Raw genomic sequence first — 22,211 nt, forward strand, 5'->3', positions numbered from 1 at the left:
AAGGAACAAAAAGAAAAACAAAAAATAATAGGTTAAAAGAACTCTGCAACATCATCAATAGTTAACAATATTCATATGATAGGGATCCCTGAAAAAGGAGAGAGAAGGGGCTGGAAAATTTATTTGAAGGAGCAATAGATGAATATTCCCCTTATCTGAGAAAGCAAGCACACATATAGGTCTAGGAAGTACAGACAACCCTTAACAAGATGAATCTAAGGAGATCCACACACAAAGATACATAACTAAAATGGCAAAAATAATAATAGAGAATTTTTTAAAAAATAAGAGTAACAGCACCTGGATTGCTCAGTCAGTTAACTGTTTGACTACTGGTTTTGGCTCAGGTCACAATCTCATGAGTCATGAAATCAAGTCCTGGGTCAGGCTCTGTACTCAGCGGAGAGTCTGCCTGAATATTCTCTCCCTCTCCCCCTCTCCTCAACTCACACATTCTCTCTCTCAAATACATCTTAAAAAATAAATAAATAAAAGCAGCAAGAGGAAATACTTATATACAAGGGAAATACTTCAAGACTATGAGCTGATTTTTCAGTAGAAACTTTGCAAGCCAGAAGAAAGTGGCATAGTATGTTCAAAGTACTGACAGGAAAAAAACTACAACCAACAATACCCTACCTGACAAGGTTATCATTCGGAATTGAAGGAGAGAGAGATTCCCAGACAAAAGTTAAAGGAGTTTATCACCACTAACCCAGCCTTATAAGAAATGTTAAAGGAAATTAATTAAATGGAAAGAACGGGCATAACTAGAAGAAAATAATAAAAGGTATCTAATGACACAAATAAAAACAAACATATAGTAAACATAGTAGATTAATTACTTAAAAAACATAAGGAGGTTAAAACACAAAAAGTAGTAAAATCAATTATATCTATAAAAATCAGTCAAGAGATAGACAATTAAAAAGATGTAAAATATGACATCATATATGTAAAATGTGGAGGGAGGGAGTAGAAATTTAATGCTTTCAGAATGTACCTGAACTTGAGCAACCATCAACTTAATATAGCCTGCTATACATGTTGGATGTTATATATGAACCCAATGGCAACCACAAATCAAACACCTGTACTAGATACACAAAAAATAAAGAGAAAAGAATCTAAGCATAACACTAAAGAAAGCCATCAAACCATAAGGAAAGAGAACAAAGAAGAACAGAGAGCTACAAAAACAACCAGAAAACAATGAACAAAATAATATGTAATCAGTAATTATTTTAAATTTTCAAAGACTAAATGCAAAAGACATAGGGAGATGTGGATAAAAAAACAAGACCAATCTATATGCTACTTACAAGAGACTCACTTCAGACCTAAAGACCCATACTGACTAAAAGCAAAGGGACAGAAAATATTCCACTCAAATGGAAGTGAAAATAAAACCTAGAGTAGAAAAAGAAACAGCAGATAAAACAGACTTTAAAAGAAAGACTAGCAAGAGACAAAGATCATTACAAAATGATAAAAGGGTCAATCCAAAAGGAGAATAGAACAATTATAAGTATCTATGCACCCAACATAGGAGCACTTAAATATACAAAGCAAAAATTAACAGACATAAAGGGAGATATTCACAGTAATACATTAATAATAAGGAATTTTAACACCCCACTTATATCAGCAGATAGACAGATAATCCAAACAGAAAATCAACAAGGCAACAATGGCTTTGAACGACAGATTAGACCAGATAGACCTAACAGATATATATAGAACATTCCATCCACAAACAGAACACACATTCTTTTCACATGCCTATGGAACTTTTTATCAGACAGATCACATGTAAGACTACAAAGCAAGTCTCAATAAATTTAAGATTGAAGTCATATCAATCATCTTTTTAAATCTCAACAGTAAGAAACTAGAAATCAATTACAAGGAAAAAAAAAACTAGAAAAAAAACCCACAAACACATGGAGGCTAAAAAAATTAAACAACCAATAGGTGAACAAAGAAATCAAAGAGGAACTAAAAAAAAATAAATGGAGACAAATGAAAATGAAAATCCCAAAATCTTTGGGACACAGAAAAAAGCAGTTCGAAGAGAGAAGTACATATTGATACAGACCTACCTCAAAAAACAAGAAAAATCACAAATGATTAAACCTTACCAAAAACAAAACCTTACACCAAAGGAACTAGAAAAATAGGAACAAACAAAACCTAATGTTAATAGAAGAAAATAATAATGATTATAGCAGAAACAAATGAACTAAAGACTAAAAAAAAGGAAAGAAAGAAAACAATGAAACCAAGAGCTGGTCCTTTCAAAGATAAAACTCACTAACATTTAGACAAACTCACCCAAAACAAAAAACAAACAAAAAACGGAACTCAAATAAATAAAATCAGAAATGAAGGAGGAGAAATAACAACCCACCTCACAGAAATACAAAGCATGAGAAACTACTACTAATAATTACATGCTCACAAACTGGACAACCTAGAAGAAATGGATAAATTTCCAGAAACATGTAGTCTTCTAAAATTGAATCAGGAAGAAATAGAGTATTTGAACAGACTGATTACTAGTATTGAAAATGAACAGGTAATCAAAAACTCCCAACAAAAAAAAGCCCAGGACTAGATGGCTTCATAGGTGAATTCTATCAAACATTTAAAGAAGACTTAATATTGACCCTTCTCAAACTATTCCAAGAAACTTAGAAGAGGAGGGAAACTTCCAAATTCATTCTACAAAGCCAGCATTACCCTGATATCAAACCACGACACACACACACACACCCACGCACACGCACACGCAAACAAATATCCCTGATGAACACAGATGCAAATTTCATCAACAAAAATATTATCAAACCACATCCAACAATGCATTAAAAGGCTCATTCACCACAATCACCACAATCAAATGGGATTTACTTCAGGGATGCAAGAGCAGTTCAGTATTCACAAACCAACGTGATACCTTGCACTAACAAGAGAAAAGAAAAAACCATCTGATCATCTCAATAGATGCAGAAAAAGCATCTGACAAAATACAGCCTCTAGTCATGATAAAAACTCCTGACAAAGTGGGTTCAGAGAAACATACCCCAGTATAATAGAGGCCATATATGAAAAACCAACAGCTAATACCATATTCAGCAATGAAAAACTGAAAGCTTTTCCTCTAAGATCAGGAACAAGACAAAAATGTCCTCTCTTACAACTTTCATTCAGCATAGTACGGGAAGTCCTCACTGTAGCAATCAAACATAATAAAGAAAGAAAAGGCATCCAAATTGGTAAGAAAGAAGTAAAACTATCACTATTGTAGATGACATGATACTATATATAGAAAAAAAACTAAAGACTCCACCACAAACTATTAGAATAAATGAATTCAGTAAGCTTGCTGGATACAAAGTTAATATACAGAAATGTTATGTTTCTATATACTAATAATAAAGGGGCAGAAAGAGAAATTTTTTAAAAATCCCACTTACAACTGTACCAAAAAGAATAAAATGCCTAGGAATAAAGTAAACAAGGAGGTGAAAGACCTACTACACTCTGAAAACTATAGAACACTGATGAACTGGAAATGACACAAAAAATGCTTGTGGATTGGAAACATCACTATCGTTAAAATGTCCATATTGCCCAAAGGAATCTACCAATTCAATGTAATCACTACCAAAATACCAACAGCATTTTATACAGAACAAATAATCCTAAAATTTGTATGGAACCACAAAAGACCTTGAATAGCCAAAGCAATCTTGAGAAAGAACAAAGCTGAAGGTATCACAGTCCCAGATTTCAAGATAAACGACAAAGTTGTAGTATTCAAGGTGCCTGGGTGGCTCAGTCAGTTAAGCGTCCAACACTTGATTTCAACTCAAGTCATGATCTCAGGGTCCTAGGATTGATCCCCACATTGGGTCCCCCACTCAGCAGGGAGTCTGGTTATTTCCCTTTCCCTCTACCCTTTCCCCCACTTGCACATACTCTCTCTTTAAAATAAATAAAATTTTTTTAAAAAGCAGTAGAAACCAAAACAGTATGATACCGGCACAAAACAAACACACAGATCTACAGAACACAATAGAGAGCCCACACTTCTATGGTCAATTAATCTATGTCAAAGGAAGCTAGAAGACACAATGGGGAAAAGACAGTCTCTTCAATAGATGGTGCTGGGAAAACTCGACAGCTATATGCAAATTAATGAAACTGGATCAGTTTCTTATACCATATACAAAAATAAACTCAGACCGGATTAAGATCTAAATGTGAGACCCAAAACCACAAAACACCTAGAAGAAAATATAGGCAGGATCAGCCTTAGCAACAGATTTATGGATATGTCCTCAGGCAAGGGAAACAAAAGCAATAATAAACTACTGGGACTGTACCAAAATAAAAAGCTTTTACACAGCAAAGGAGACCATTAATAAAACTAAAAAAGGAACCCAGTGAATGGGAGAAGTATTTGCAAATGATATATCCAATAAGGGGTTAATATCCAGAATACATGAAGAATTTATACAATCAACATAAAAGAAAAAAAACCCAAATGATTTAATTAAGAAATAGACTGAGGACCTGAATAGACATTTTTCCAAAGAGATACATATGGCCAACAGACACATGAAGAAATGCTCAAATCACTAATCACCAGGGAGAAGCAAATCAAAACCACAATGAGGTATCACTTCACACTAGTCAGAATGGCTAGTATCCAAAAGACAAGAAATAGTAAGCGTTGTTCAGAATGTGGAAGCCCTATGGGCTGTTGATGGGAATGCAAATTGATGGCAGCCACTGCAGAAAACAGAATGGATATTACTTAGAAAATGAAAAATAGAAATATCCTATAATCCAGTAATTTCATTACTGGGTACTTATCTAGAGAAAATGCAAACATGAATTCACAAAGATATATGCTCCCCTGTATTTACTGCAACATTATTTACTATAGCCAAAAGAAGGAACCAACCAAAGCATCTACTGATAGAATGAATGGATAAAGATGCAGTATACATACACAATAGATACTACTCAGCCATAAAAAAGAATGAAATCTTGTCATTTGCAACAACACGGATGGACCTAAAGGGTATTATGCTAAGTGAAATAAGTCAAACAGAAAAAGACAAATGCCACATGATTTCACCTAGACGTATAATCTATAAAACAAAGCAAACAACAACAACAACAAAAAAAACAGACTCTTAAATACGGAGAACAAACTGGTGGCTACTGGCAGGGATGTGGTTGTGGGGGATAGGCAAAATAGGTGAAGGGGATTAAGAGCTATAAACTTCCAGTTGTAAAATAAATAAGTCACAGAGATGAAAGTACAGCATAGGAAATATAGTCAATAATATTAATAATGTATGGTTATAGATGGTGACCATACTTAATTGTGGTGAGCACTGAGTAATGTATAATATTGTCAATTATACATGTTGTACATGTATATGTTGTACACCAGAAACAAATATAACAAAGTATGTCACCTATACTTCAGTAAGAGAAAACAAAGACCAAGGTTAATTTGTAAATGTGAAAAAAAAAAAAAAATTCTTCTTACAAAGAAACTCTAGACCCAGATGGTTTTGTAGGGAGTTTACTAAACACCAAAAAATGATCACCCCATGGACATTAAAGAGGGCACATGATGTAATGAGCACTGGGTGTTATGTAAGATTGATGAGTCACTGAACCCTACCTCTGAAACTAATAATACACTATATGTTAATTAACTAATTTAAAGAAATTTTTTAAAAAAGATTACCCCAGTTACAACTCTTAAAACACTCTTTTCCTCAAAAGAAAAAGAGGGAACAGCCCCTAATCCATCCTACAAGGATGAGCCTGATACCAAACCCAAAGACATATGAGAAAGAATAGTTATAGGCTCATTCCATTCATGGATATACATCCAAAATTCTAAATAAAATATTATTTAGCAAATCAAATGCAAAAATGTTATAAAAGTTATTATAAACAACCACCAACCTGGGTTTTATTCTAGCTATATGAGGATAGTTTAATATTAAAAAATCCATAAATGTAACCCACCACCCTAACAGATTAATAGAAAAAAACCCATGATTGCTCAATACAAATAGAAATCATTTTATAAAATTCAATACCAAATTCAAATTAATTTCATCATTCTGATAAAGAGTATCTAATAAAAAAAATCAGAGGAAGCATCGTTTTAAAAGAGGAAATGTTACATGTGTAATCTTTAAAATTAGGAATGAGACGGGGCGCCTGGTTGGCTCAGTGGGTTAAAGCCTCTGCCTTCAGCTCAGGTCATGATCCCAGGGTCCTGGGATCGAGCCCCGCATCGGGCTCTCTGCTCAGCAGAGAGCCTGCTTCCCCTCCTCTCTCTCTCTCTCTCTGCCTGCCTCTTTGTCTACTTGTGAGCTCTCTCTCTGTCAAATAAATAAATACAATCTTTAAAAAAATAATAATAAAATTAGGAATGAGACAAAGATGCTCATTACCCATCACCCCTCTTCAACACTTCTGTGGAGGTCCTGGTCATTGGGTGTGTGTGTGTGTGTGTGCACAGCAAGCATGTGCACGTGCGCACACACACACACAAGAAACATAACTATCATTAACAGATTATGACTGCTTACATGAAAAGCACAAAAATAAGCACAAATTATTAGAAATGACACTTTTTTTTCTTGGAGATGAAGCTAGAAATGATGGAATTTAACAAGGTGGCTGAATATAAGATTTATATATTAAGAGTGTTGTATTTCAATACACTAGCAGAAAAATAGAATGGCTAATTATACAGAAAAACTTTTTGTAACAGTATCAGAGAATATGAAGTATCTTGAAATCAAACAAAAAGCATGAAGAATCTTTATAAATAAATATATAAAAACTATTTAGGGGGTGCCTGGTTGGCTCAGTGGGTTAAAGCCTCTGTCTTTGGCTCAGGTCATGGTCCCAGAGTCCTAGGATTGAGCCCCGCATCGGGCTCTCTGCTCAGCAGGGAGCCTGCTTCCTCCTCTCTCTCTCTGCCTGCCTCTCTGCCTCCTTGTGATCTCTGTCTGTCAAATAAATAAACAAAATCTTTAAAAAAAAAAAAAAGATGTAAATTCTTTCCAAACTAACTTATATATTCAACTGAATTTCAATCCTACAGAAAATTTCTTCTAGGTAACTTACAATCACCTTTAAAAAAAGACGATTACAACCTGTATATGAAAGAGTAAACGACCAACTAACAGCAAGAACACTTCTGGCTTATGGAGGGCAAATCTGTCTTACCAGATATCAAGATTTATTATGCTGTAATAATAAACACAGTGAGGTGTGGGCCCAAGGACAGACAAACAAGTAGAATAGAAAAGAACCATGAGAGGGAGCCACACTTGTAGGAAACTTTGGTATCTAATAGGGCATGATGTTAGAATAATGGTGAAAGTAGGAAGAGTTTAAAAAACAAAAAAAAAAAACAAAAAAACAGGAGCTATGAAGTTAAAAAATTTTTTCCCATTTGTCACTTGTCTTTGTTTATGATTATACAACAGAGAGTGGATGCTAAAAAGTCATGACTTCTTTGCTGCTGAGCTGTAATTTCAGAATAAATAAAAACTTTTCCAATTCAACAAATACTAAGCATAGAAACTTATTTCAGATTATAATTTGCCAAATGATTCTCTTGGGGATAAAGGAATCCACCATATAAATGCTAAAGCAGCAGTTCTGATCCTAGGAATCCATAAACCTTCTAAAAAGTATGTGAAGGGTGCCTGAGTGGCTCAGCTGGTTGAGCATCTGCCTTCGACTCAGATCATGATCCCAGCGTCCTGGGATCGAGGTCCTGGTATCGAGCCCCACATCGGGCTCCCTGCTTGGCGAGGAGTCTGTTTCTCTCTCTCCCTCTACTGTTCCCCCGGCTTGTGCTCTCTCGCTCTGTCAAATAAATGAAATCTTTACAAAAATACAAATAAAAATATAAAAAGAATGTAAAGTTTTGAGTGCATATACATGTTCAGAATTTTTATGTGGGGAGGCTCCAGAGGTTGCATTATCTTCCTAAAGGACCATAAAGATTCCACACACACGCACACACAAATAAATAAAAACCACTATACTTAAATAAACAAATATTTAGGTATAACAAATTATCATCAGTAGTTACTTGGGAAGAGAAAAAAGTTTCAGCTAAAAGGAAGAAAACGGATATTCACATTTTATGTGCCAATTAAACTTAAAAAATACATTTTTAAATTCTGAAATAATTATAGATTCATAGGAAGTTGCAAACATAACACAGAGTGGTCCTGAAAACATCCATCCAGTTTTCTCCAGTGGTAACATCCTTCATGATTATGATACATCAATCACAGGAAATCAACATGGATACAACCTATAGACCTTACTCAGATTTTTTTACCTTATTTAGTTTTTATACACAATCATTTGTTTTTTATACACAATCATTTGTTTGTCTATATGTAAGTCTATGCAATTTTATCACATATCTAATACTGCCACTATATTCAATATACACAACTACTTTATAACCATAATGCAACTCCCTCATACTACCACTTTATAGTCTCACACCAACCACTAATCTGTTCTAGTTTTTAAGAAAAATATATTTTTAAGTATTCTTAATATTTACATAAACTCCCCAAGTGCATGTGCACATATGAGTATATTATATGTAATATATGGGTGTAGATATATACATACGCACATCCATATAAATATATGTACACACATATATATGTGTATATACGATCTTAAATGCACAGATAATTTCTATTAGAAAATACTTTAAATCCTTAATAGGGGTTTGCTTCAAATAACAGAAGTGAAGGCATCAAGGGAAAAGTAAAAGTCTTTTAATTTCTCTTTTTAACCTTCTATACATTTTTAATTGTATACAATCAACACATTTTACTTTTATAATTTTTTTTGTAGAAAGATAATGCTTTTAAACATCCTTTGTGTAAGCTTGATTTTCAGTGGCCAGATTTGAGAAACCACAAGTTCACAATAATGCCCTTTAGACACTTGTAGAGAATATCTAGCAACCTAGGGATGAAAGCAGGGAAAGGAAATTGTGAATAAATTGACAGGAAATCAAATTTGTAATATGCTCTGCTAGATCCGAGATTTTATTCTGTAAGTTTGGTGGACCTCTTTCCATAAAGAAGTTGTAGGTACACATAGTAAAATACTTCTCTGTTAGCAGCAATAGCAATGAGATGCAACTTCAACAAACCACTGCTAAAAATATGTAATATATGGGTAAGACCACAACTCAAGGACCAGAATAACTGGTCTCCTGATTCTCATTAAGCCATATACTAGATATGTGACCTGAGTAAGCTGACTATTCTCTCAAGCCTCATTTTCCCCATTTGTAAAATGAGCCTATGACAATATTCACCATCATGTACCATTACAAGGGTCAGCCAGTTTTACCAATGGGGAATACCTACCAGAACCATTTGTCCGTGTAATGGAAGTTATAAGCCTTATTATCTTTAACGATAATGGATAAATAGATATTAAAGCAATGCAGTGAAAATACCCAAATTGGAAGTTTGTAGGCATGGAATCTCTTTCCTTAGCTATTTCAAATTCAGTAAGTCATTTCTACTTATTGAAGTTCAATTTATTTACTTATAAATAAAACTTTTCCTGCTTTCTTAAGATCAAATAAAGAACTACGTGTGAAATTACTAGAATATTCAAAGCATTATAAAACTAAAATGTATATAAAAGCCAAAGTACTGGAACTAGGAATGGAAGAAATGTTCTGTGAATTTAAAAGACAGACATAGGGGGCGTGTGGGTGGCTCAGTCATTAAGCATTTGCCTTCAACTCAGGTCATGATCCCAGATTCCTAGGATCAAGCCCCATATCAGGCTCCCTGCTCAAGGAGAAGCCTGCTTCTCCCTCTCCCACTCCCCCTGCTTGTGTTCCCTCTCTTGCTGTCTCTCTCTGTCAAATAAATAAATAAAATCTTTAAGAAATTTAAAAAAAGGGGCGCCTGAGTGGCTCAGTCAGTTAAGCGGCTGCCTTTGGCTCAGGTCATGATCCCAGGGTCCTGGGATGGAGACCCATGTTGGGCTCCCTGCTCGGTGGGGAGTCTGCTTCTCCCTCTCCCTCTGCCTGCTGCTCTGCATACTTGTACTATCTCTCTCTCTGACAAATAAATAAATAAAATCTTTTTTTAAATAAATAAATAAGTAATAATTTAAAAATTTAAGAAAGAAGAAACTAACAGACACTTTAGAGTTAGCTGAAGCCATATTTGAATCCCTGGAATTAAGAAGATAGGTTTGGAGTCAAATTAGCTTTGTTAGGGCCCCACCGACATCTTCATTTGTAAAATGGTAATGGAAGTAGCACCAACATCCCAGAGTTGTGAGGATTAAATAGGATAATGCAGGTAAAGCTTTTAGAACACTTCTTGACACATAGCTCCCATATTTTATTATTATTATTATTGTTGTTGTTGTTATGCCTGAGTTTCTTTAGCTGTAAAATGTGGGGTAATACCTACTTAATAGAATATACATGAAAAATAAATAAAATATTAGTAGGGCATATCAAATAATACTTTCATGGAAGCTGATTATAACAACAAAATTAAGACACATTGTCCTAATATCTCTAACCAAATAATCTGTCTTTTCCAGAATATCCTGTATTGTTGTATTATTTTTTAACTTTAATTTTATTATTGTTTTATTACTCTTCTATTATTTTTCATATACAGTTAGATTTTCTTTCATTTCTCATCAAATTCATTTTTAACAAACTAACAATCACACTTAAGAAAATTTACTAGGTTGGGAGCAACATATTAAAAGAGACATTTCAAAAAACTGCATTTAGAAAATTTTAACAGTATTTTCAATAAACTTAATGTAAAATAGCTGAATTCCAAGTCAAGAAATAAGTTAATACTTCACAGAAAAATAAATACATTAGAACCTACAAATATTATTGGGAATGTTCTTTCAGTTAATTATGGTTTAGTAAAGAAAAGAGAAAGAAAAAAAATGTCCCACCCTACTGCTTCACTATCGTTTTTTCTCCATCTTCCGATCTTTGGATAAAATGGAATCATTAAAAGGGTGAGTAAGAGTTTTTTAAAACCAAGTTACTAATTGCTATCATCAACTTTCTACTATTTAGCATTAACATTAAATTTTAAAATATTCCCCTATCCTCTTTGGTGGATTGTTTTTTTGTTTCTGTTTGTTTGGTTTTTTAAATGTCCTATGAGGAGCCCATAGAAAAAACAATGATTTCCTTGTTTTCCCTCACATAAAAAACTTGTATTAAGGAAAGCATTTTCAGATGGAGTGGCCATTATCATACTGCAATTCACTGGTCTAGATAACTCCTACAACATCAGTTCCAGTAAAATGACATTTATTTTACACACACCTGTATGACTGACTTTCAGTTCTTCTAATTACCCAAAAGTGAAGTCCAGTAAGAATTTTTTAGGATGTTCTATTCTGGACTCTGCAGGAAAACTTACTCTCTTAAATTCTATTCACACAGAAATTAGGTAAAGAGTCCACCATGCTGGGCCATGAGTAGAATGCAAAGCCATTTTCCCACAAACAAACGTCACATACAGGCAAGTTACTAATTTAACACTGGGGCTAAGAGGTAATTTGTTTTCCCAAACAGGTTATCCTAATTAAGATTTAAACTGAAAGAATATGTCAAAACAATTCAGCTATGCCCTAGAAGATCTAAGAGGTATCAGGCTTTCAACAACAAATGACATGTCACTTTCTTTCAGGGACTTACTTATTTACTAAGCATTTTGGGCTAATGACCAAAGACCTGTCAAAAAAAAGATTATAAAACAATTTTAAAATATTGGTATTAAGATGGAAAATGAGGCTTCTTTAAGTAAACAAGGCCTGCGTCGAGTTAACTGCCATGCAAATGTACACTATTTAAAACCATTTCAAATAGGAAATTAGAATTGACTCAAGAAGACAAATGTCAGTACTCACTTTTTTATTTCTCGGAGCAACATTCGGATAAGGATGGTCTGAAGTGGTTCAACCATCAATTTTCTCCACATATCCAATGCTAGCTGCCAGGAAAAATAATCAAGGATGAATTACCTAGCATTTGTTTTTAACATTTACTAAAATGTTGAAAGACTTTTTAAAGCAAAAAGACACATCAAGTATTTAAAACTGATATTTCAAAAGTCAAATGAAAGTTGAATATACATAAAAAAAGAATTTCTAATTTAAACTGAAAATGAGTATCAAACTTGTACAAAGAACAGAATTAAGGTCTGAACTAACTGAAACTGAATTGAATTCAACTGAATTAACTGAAAATCTTAAAGAAATACTTGATTTGATTTTTATAAATAATAATTTATTGATTGTTAAATGCCTGATATTATGGAAAGGCTGTATAAATGCTAAGACTAAGAGAAACAAAGGAATTATGTTAAAGTAATTTGGCTGTTGGCTGATTTTTAAAATTATAAAACCTCTCATACAAACATAAAGGGTAAGCCAATGAAAAGAATAATAAAATACATCCCTGTATTCACAACCCAGTTTAAGAAACACAACTTCCCTATTACCAGTGCTCTGAATGTCCTCCTACCTTCCCCTCAGAGGTTACCACAACCCCAAATATTGTGTTAAATCATTCCCTTGCCTATAGTTCTACCAAATGTGTACATATCCCCACATTTTTTAGAATTTTAAGTCCTGTATAGTTAACACACAGCACTAATTTCAGGTGTACAACATTGTGAGTCAACAATTCTAAATATTACTCAGTGCTCATCAAGATAAATGTACTTTTAATCCCCTTCACCTATTTCACCCATCCCCTCACCCACTTCCCCTCTGGGGAGTGAATGAACATCAGTTCATTCCCTATAATTAAATCTGTTTGTTTTTTTTTTTTGCTTTTGTTTTTTTCTCTGACTTATTTAACATGGCATTATACACTCTAGATCGATGTTGTTGCAAATGACAAGATTCATTTCTTTTATGGCTGAGTAATATTCCTTTGTAGATACAGACCACATCCTCTTCATTCATACATCTACCAATGAACGCCTGGGCTACTTGCATAATTTATATTGTAAATAATGGTGCAATATACACAGGGGTGCGTATGTTTTTGCAAATTCATGTCTTCATTTTCTTTTGAGTAAATACCCAGTAGTAGAATTACTGGATTATAGGATATTTCTATTTTTCATTTTTTGAGTAACATCCATTCTGTTTTCCATAGTAGTGGCCATCAATTTACATTCCCGCCAACAGCCCATGAGGATTCCCTTCCACATCCTCATCAAAGCTTGCTGTTTCTTGTCTTTTGGATACTAGTCATTCTGACACTAGTGTGAGGTGATATCTCATTGTGGTTTTGATTTGCATTTCCCTGATTATTAGTGATTTGAGCATCTCTTCACGTGTCTGTTGGTCATTTGTATCTCTTCTTTGGAAAAAGAAAAATGTCTATTCGGGTCCTCGGCTCATTTCTTAATTAAATCATTTGGGTGTTTTTATGTTGATTGTATAAATTCTTTACATATTCTGGATACTAACCCCTTATTTGATGCCATTTGCAAATATTTTCTCCCATTCACTGGGTTGCCTTGTTTTATTGATGGTCCCCATTGCTGAGGAAAGGCTTTTTTATGTTGGCGTAGTCCTAATAGTTTAATATGGCTTTTGCTTCCCTTGTCTGAGGAAATACATTCATAAATATGTTGCTAAGGATGATGTCCAAAAGAATACTACCTACATTTTCTTTTAGACATTTTATGGTTTCATGTCTTACTTTTAGATCTTTAACCCACTTTAAGTTGATTTTTGTGTATGATATAAGAAAGGGGTTGTTCCATTCATTTGCATGTAGTTGCGCAGTTTTCCCAACACCATTTGCTGAATAGATTGTTCTGCATTGCATATTCTAGCCTCCTTTGTCATACATTAACTGACCATAAAAGCATGGGTTTGTATGCATGGTACTTTATCTTGTTCCACTGATCTATGTGTCTATTTCTGTGTTAGTACCATTCTGTTTTGATTACTACAGCTTTGTGAGGTAGTTTGACATCCAGGATTGTAATACCTTCAGTTTTGTTCTTCTTTCTCAAGACAGCTTAGGCTATTTCAGGTCTTCGGTGGTTCCATACAAATTTTAAGATTATTTGTTCAAGTTCTGTGAAAAATGCTATTTGTATTTTGATAGGGATTACAATGAATTTATACATTGTTTTGGTATATCCTTGTGGTTTTAACCAGCATCTTCTTGTTTTAGGCTGGGTATTTTTTTTATACGTTTATTGTACATCTTAGTTTTTTTTCTGTGAAATGCCAATTCATCTCTTTTGCCCATTATTCAGTTGTATTTATCTTGTTCTTAATAAAAAATAGGAGTTCTTCATCTATTATAGAAATTAAACCCTTGACAGTTTTATATATAGCAGACATAGTTTGTGACTTTACTTGTGAGTTCCTTTATAGTGTTTTTTTTTTTGAGTAAAAATAAATTATATTTTAATGTCTCAAAGTTATCAATCTTTTCCTTTATTGTCTGTATTTTTCTTGTCTTTTAAGAACCTCTTTACCCTAATGTCAAGGAGGTGTGTGCTCTTATATTGCCTTCCAAAAGTTTTTATGTTTTGCCTTTCATATTTAAACTCCAATATATTTTTCCCATAAAGAGTACAAATTATTCCTGTATCAAAAATCGGGGCGCCTGGGTGGCTCAGTGGGTTAAGCCGCTGCCTTCGGCTCAGGTCATGATCCCAGGTCCTGGGTTCGAGCCCCACATCGGGCTTTCTGCTCAGCAGGGAGCCTGCTTCCTCCTCTCTCTCTGCCTGCCTCTCTGCTTACTTGTGATTTCTCTCTGTCAAATAAATAAATAAAATCTTTAAAAAAAAAAATTGATTGCTCCTCTGTTTCCAACATAATTGCATCTATACAGCCATTAGTCTGAGCAAGGAGCAGATGCGGGGCTCCATCCCAGAACCTTGGGATCATGACCTGAGCTGAAGGCAGATGCTTAACCAACTGAGCCATCCAGGTGCCCCACAAGGAATACTTCTAAATATTTAAACTTTTTTCCCCATTATTTATTATTTTCACAGTACAGATTACCAGATATGGGACTATCTGGTTAACAGTACTGCACATTTTAAAGTCTACTGAAAGACAATGACAGGGATGCCTGGGTGGCTCAGGCGTTAAGGGTCTGTCTGCCTTCAGCTCAGGTCATGATCCCAGGGTTCTGGGATCAAGCCCCACGTCAGGCTCCCTGCTCAGCAAGAAGCTTGCTCCTTCCTCTCCCACTCCCCTTGCTTGTGTTCCCTCTCTCACTGTGCCTCTCTCTGTCAAATAAATAAATAAATAAATAAAATCTTTTAAAAAAAGAAAGACAATGACGAATTTCTTTCCAACAGGATTATTCTAAGTAAAATTTGTACTAATGCCACATCTTAGCTGTTTATTTCTTTCATTAACACTCACCACAATTTCACATTAATTTCTGTACTTATCTGGCATGATAAGTACATGAGGACAGAGACCCTCTGTCTGTTCACCACTGTATCACCAGTGTGTGACTACTCAATAAATACATCTTTATTGATTGATGATGATTTACTGACTGATGAATAAACAAATACTGTACTGGAGTATTTCTTTTACAACCAATATATGTTTTTTGTAACTTTCCACATTTAAATTTACATTTTATGGGGCGCCTGGGTGGCTCAGTGGGTTGAAGCCTCTGCCTTCGGCTCAGGTCATGATCCCTGAGTCCTGGGATCGAGCCCCGCATTGGGCTCTCTGCTCCGCGGGGAGCCTGCTTCCTCCCCTCTCTTTCTCTGCCTGCCTCTCTGCCTACTTGTGATCTCTCTCTCTCTCTGTCTTAGATTTGATAAAATCTTAAAAAAAAAAAAAAAATTTTACATTTTACCTCAAGAATCTGAAAGAACTACCTGACCTCCATGCTTCATTGTTTTACTCTGAACTTCTTCAATTATTTTTTAAAGTTAAAATAAATTTGTTATATCCATAAATCTGTATCTCTTCTGTTTTAGGATCTCTTTTAAGCCTAGGACCTTTGCACTTCTTTTTTTAAAGAGGGGGAGCATGCAGGACATGAGGTGGGGGGAGGGACACAAGAAGAGGGGGAGAGAGAGATAAAATCCTATGCAGACTCCACACCCAGCATGGAGCCTGACACAGGGCTCAACTCCACAACCCTGAGATCATGACCTAAGCTAAAATCAAGAGTCAGATGCTCAACCAACTAAACCACCCAGGCGCCTTGACCTTCGCACTTTTTAACTACAAGAATCTCAAGAGTATTTTCTAAATACTCTTGGAAAATATTTTCTTAAAGACTTTTTATGAATTTTTCACATAGTGGAACTATTAAACTGTCATTTATTCATCTATCGTTAATTATTAAAATAATACTAATCATATCCCTTCCGTTCTCATCTATGTAAAGATTCTTAGGAAATCGTTGCAGTGTTTTATTAACATTTATGATGTTTTAAATCTTGACAATTTTAAGACAGTCAACATGGTGTCCTTAAAATAAAGGAAAATAAATCCCCTCAATATATATGAAAACACTCTCACATCTGCCAGTCAGGTAAAGAATTTCCTACCTCTCCTATTTCCATAAGTGGTTCATTCATATCTACACCACCATAGCCATACTGAAGGTCAGCTTCTGTCAATTTATTCTTTTTAATAAACTGTGTGTTGAGATACCTGAAAAACAAATATAGTACCATGGACACTATATTAAAATCAGGAGGAAAACAAGTAACGTGCAACTTGAAAATAACAATTTTAGGGTTATATAAATCAACTATAGAAGAGTGTGGTAACATATCCAAAGAAATTATGCAGAAGTAAGAAATACAATTTAAAAGGATCAAAAGTATCAGCCAAAGGCTAAGAACAAAAGAATAACCTCTAGAGTAGGAGAGGAAAAGCCTACTACTTCAGTCTCACTTTTAAAAACTCAAGGGTTTTGCTCTAAAAATTTCCAGTACTCATAACCCAACAGCTCCTACCCAAGGTGCTTCTACAATCCTTTGCAATATAATTTGCACATTCCCAGATTCTTCTTGGTAAGTCAGGATATTTCACTTTGCAAAGAATTAAACAAAGAAATAGAGGTAAAACTCAAGTCAGTTCTTCAATTTGTATCTATCACCAGGAAAAGATGTAACTTTTCCTTTTTAAACAACAACAAAAAGAGATCACAATTAGTAGGTAAGAAAATGAAATAGACTGTTATATACAGAAAGAAGTATGGGCAAAATTGACAAATGTAAGATCACTTCGTCTACCAGAGGAAAATAGCTTCAGCTTTATAATGTCTCAACATATTCTAAGACTAATAGCTGTATTGAACTCTACAAATTACTGAGTTGAATATAGAGTTCTTTATAGGAAATAAAATGTGTAGAAAGGGCTCAAAATATTCTAGCACTCACTTTTCGCAATCTTAGATTTCACTATAATGCCTATAATGCTCACCACCTAAAAGTACTGATTTGAAAGGTTCTGCCATGTGTAAATAGCTATAGACAACACAAATAGGCATTAACCACAAAATCTCTAAAGTAAAACTCTTTCTAGCGTTCACTGCATCAAAATGTGAGAAGTCTACTTCATGTCTGCAGACAAATGAAACTGGAAACAAAGACAAAAGTTTCAACTGCATAACTTCACAAACAACTCTAGGAGACAATGAGAAACACAATTCCTGGAATTAATGCCAAAGCTGTATAGATAAAACCACTTACACAAGTTGCACTCCGACACCGACTGACTACAAGCCTCTAAACTCCAAGGCTTAAAACCCTGGTAACTCCCTTGGACATTTTAGTCTCCTCTACCCATGTTACAATGTCCTATTACATTTTTCCTCCAAAATGCCCATTCATCCTTCCTTCCATCCTCTCCAGTAGTACATCCTCCTAATTTCATGTTGGGTTTTCAACCATGCCTTTCATCTGAAGAAAGGGAACAGGACTGAGACAGAAATAAGAGCTAAAGAGAGAACATCTGGGCTACCTGGCCTGAAACAGGGATATATAAATTGAAGAGATATTTTAACCTCTGGCCTCTGTCATTCAGGTCTCAGCTCAAACACACTTCTCTCAGGCCTGACCTGATACCAAGCCAAATGAACTTTAACTTCTACTCCGATTTAAGTAACTATATATAACTGTTTTATATTCTTCACAGTACTTACTACTTTGTGAAATAAATCCAATTCTCTCATTTGCTTACTTGCTCTGTACGTCTGTTGCCTCTCCAGAATACAAGAACTACAAAGCAAAGACTTTGCTTACACAGCATCCAGAACCAGTGGCAGGTAAATATGAAGTCCTCAAAAAATACTTCCTTGATGAATTACTGAATACATAAATGGACAACATTCCAAACAGCAGGGATAATAAAAGCTAATATTAGAATACAAACGTAGAAAAGCAGCCTGGTGCCAGACCATAAAAACACAAATGCCAGGAAATAAAAGTATATCACTAACATTTACTGAGTTCGTGTCCCGTGTCAGGCATACCCATAAGCATTTTATATGGCTGCATACTATGAGCTAGATAAGTGTGGTATTATCGTAAGATCCTCCTTTAATATGTAAGAAAACTGCAGCTTAGAAAGCTTAAAGAACTTGCTGAAGGTAAATCTCCTAGCAAGTGGCAGAGCTGGTACAGAAATTTCACAAGTTCTCCCTCACTCATTCAACAAGTAATGACCAAGCGTGAACTTTAAATCAGGTAGTGTGCCAGGCCCCAGGGACAGAAAGATGAAAAACAAAAATGTGGGCTTCCTGCACAGAGTTTACACATCTGGTAGAATATACAAATGTAAACAAATATAATATTTCAACAGTGACATGTGTTCCCTGAGTAGTGGGACTTTAATTGTCATATCTTTACCATATGTGCCTTCCTTTATGCATCTTTTGCACCAAACCAAGTTTGTCGCACCAAACCAACACCAAAAAAGTTTCTTTTTTGGTCTGTGGTACCATGCCATTCCAGTAATCTCACTAAGAGATTAGAAACATTTACCTCTCTTCCTTCCATTTCACTCCTTTAATCAGCTGTTCTTCATGTCCTCCTAAACTGCTACTCATGCTCTCCCATTACTTTCCTTCTCTCTTCCAATGCCTCTCTGCTTGGATCATGTGCAACACTCCCATGACTGGTCTCTACTTCCTGTTTCTGCCATCTCCAATTCATCTAAAAAAATTACTCACCTATTCAGAATCCTGAGTAGCTCCTTTATACCTACAGAGTAAGTATAAACTTTTTAGGATAGCAGTTTGTTAATGCTGAACAACCAGCTGCTAGATCTGCAGAGGTCAGGAATCACTATTCCGTTTCAAAGATCTGTATGTATATTCTTGAGCCAGCATACTGCTTTAGTGGAGCTTTATGTCTGATATCTGACAGGATAAGTCACTATTCTCTTTACCTCATGGAATAAAACAAACTTACAATTAACTCTATCTTTCTCATTCCAGATTTCTACTCTTGATGTTAAGTTTAAGCTTGATAGATAAGCTTTTAAAGTAATTTAAAGATTTAACTTAAAATGTAAACAGCACAATTTTTCATTTTGATGTGTGGATACAATTCTTAATTTCTGTCACTGGAGTATTTTACAGTCAATTTTACTCATCACACATTTGTTTTTAAATAAAAACATACATTCTAGGAAATCATAAAAGAAATCAGGTTCCAATAATTTCTTAAAATATTTTATACTCTACCACACAGGCAATACCTTGCTGTTCCGCTCACATATAATGCAGTAGTTTTTATAATTTTTATAATGTTTTTATAATTTATTTCATCAACAAAGTGTTTAGTAAGTATCCTTTGCTTTCCTGGAATATTAGCACTGACAAAATTAAAAACAGTACTTGACAATAAGGAATAGCCAAAAGTAACTTTGAAGCCTCAGAGAAACCAAGCATTTCAATCTGTCTTAGGAAATTCCATTACAAAATTGTTCTCATGCTAATACCTACTGGATTTCAAGAGTTGTTAGTTCTCCAGTTAATATCTTATGTACTCCACTTCAAGAGCCAGCAGGATCTAAAGAGGTATGTAGTACTGGGAAACGTGAGGCAGGAATATCATTATTTTCTTTAAAGTCAGAATCCTTAAATTACCTATGCTAATGCATATCCATTTTATAAATCAGTCAGAATAAAGAAGAGGCTAGAAATTACTTGATAAAAATATTAAAAAATACTTTTGAAACAAAAATGAACTTTTCCTTTTTATTTCTTGACACAAATATCCTTACAGAGTATGACTAAAAATTATAGCTAGCCTTGATAACCTCAGTACCCCACAATTAAAAACTATCATTAAGCAGTTTTCATCTAATTACTGCCAACTATATCCTCTATGAAAAGGATCTTACCATCTATTCTACCAATATAATTAAATAAATGATGATCAGCCACAGTGGTCAAATAAAATTCTCTATAAGTGAATCCCAGGAGCCATTAATTCTAAGTCTTTGCTAAAGACAGTGGAAGGTTACTAGGTGATTTCAGAGTGATCCAATCTGCATGTTAGAAAAAATAACACGAGTTCAGTAAACAGAAAAATTTGAAATCAAAGGCTGGAAGACTGCTTATAGGGACTTATCATTAATAAGAGAAACAACAAAATGCTTACAATGCAAAGGAAATAATGAATTTAAGAGACATTTGGAGGACCTGACCAATAGGGATCAGGTAGAGAGATAACCGTAAGTGAAGAAAGGATAACTGAGGCTTCCGGCATTTACGTCTGGATGTACAGTATTATTTCCAATTAAAATTAGTAATACTGGGGCGGCTGGGTGGCTCAATTGGTTAAATGTCTTAACTCCTGATCTCAGCTCAGGTGCTGATCTCAGGGTCATGAGTTTAAGCCTTGTATTGGGCTCCACAGTGGGCATGGAGCCTACTTAAAAAGTAATAATATAAATAATAAAATTAATAATACTCGGGACAGTGTGGATGTAAAAGATAATAAGCTCAGTTTTGAAATCTGCAGTACTACAATGTACCCATGGAATACCCTGAAGGTACAGGAAGGCTAGGTAAAAAATACTCCTCTGAAGCAGGCCACCTGGGATAAGCCCATATTTTGGTGGTTAGCAGTATACAGGTAGTAGCTAAAACCAGGAGAAACTGAAATCATTCTAGAAAGAATGCGTAGTTTAAGATAAGTTATGAGAACAGAATCTACCTAAATGACTAAAAAAGTGTATTTAGAATGAGACTAAAGTAAAATGAAGAAGTTAAATAGGCTTAATTGGACTGATCTGGGTTTAAATTGTGATTTTTTTTTTTTTTTTTGGTAGCTGAGTAACACTGAGCAAAGTCATTTAACCCCTCTGAGCCTAGTTTGCTCTGCTGCAAATCTGGTGACACCAACTACCTCATACGGTTTATATACACACATACATTTGTGTATATATCATATGTATTTAATAAAAGCTCACTAACAGTACCAACTTATTATTAATATTTGTATTGATTTAAATAGTACCAAATTATTGACTTTGGCAAATAAGAGATACAGACAGATGCAAGGAGAACCTAGGAAACAAAACAAAACAAGAAAAACAATTTAAATCTTTATGAAAATGTCTCAGCTCAAGAGGGAACACACTGCACATAGCATACTGTACTGGCTTATAGTCTAACTACTCTCTTAGACATCTATATACCAGTGGCCCAAGCTTCTCAGCAATGCCAAAGGCATGCATGTGTTCTCACTCTTATCCTTAAGATTCCTCTAATTCTCCTCCACAATTTATCTAGGGTAGTCCTAAAAGTTCTATTTATGACTATCTTACTTTGATGGATGAAGGAGGGGAAAAAAAAAAACATGAAATGTCAAGATGTTTAATGTATGGCAAACACCGTTTTATAAAAGCCAAAGCCACAGTAAACCTTGTGCTTGTCAGAAACTGCTGGCTTGGGCGCCTGAGTGGCTCAGTGGGTTAAGCTGCTGCCTTCGGCTCAGGTCATGATCTCAGGGTCCTGGGATCGAGTCCCGCATCAGGCTCTCTACTCACCAGGGAGCCTGCTTCCCTTCCTCTCTCTCTGCCTGCCTCTCTGTCTACTTGTGATCTCTCTCTGT

General features: G+C 34.8%; 1 protein-coding gene across 4 annotated transcripts in view; it reads right to left on the bottom strand.

The window, feature by feature from the left end:
- CUL2 (cullin 2) overlaps positions 1 to 22,211 on the bottom strand; it is a 104,607-nt gene that overhangs the window by 40,677 nt on the left and 41,719 nt on the right. For all 4 annotated transcript variants that reach the window (XM_047741505.1, XM_047741503.1, XM_047741502.1 and 1 more), the window contains exons 5-6: positions 16,683 to 16,788; positions 12,025 to 12,107 (exon numbers count right to left, since the gene is read on the bottom strand). In XM_047741505.1, coding sequence (XP_047597461.1) covers positions 12,025 to 12,107; positions 16,683 to 16,788 — 189 coding nt within the window. The remainder of the gene's footprint in view (positions 1 to 12,024; positions 12,108 to 16,682; positions 16,789 to 22,211) is intronic.

This window comes from Lutra lutra, chromosome 8 (assembly GCF_902655055.1).
Source record: "Lutra lutra chromosome 8, mLutLut1.2, whole genome shotgun sequence".
Taxonomy (NCBI): Eukaryota; Metazoa; Chordata; class Mammalia; order Carnivora; family Mustelidae; genus Lutra; species Lutra lutra.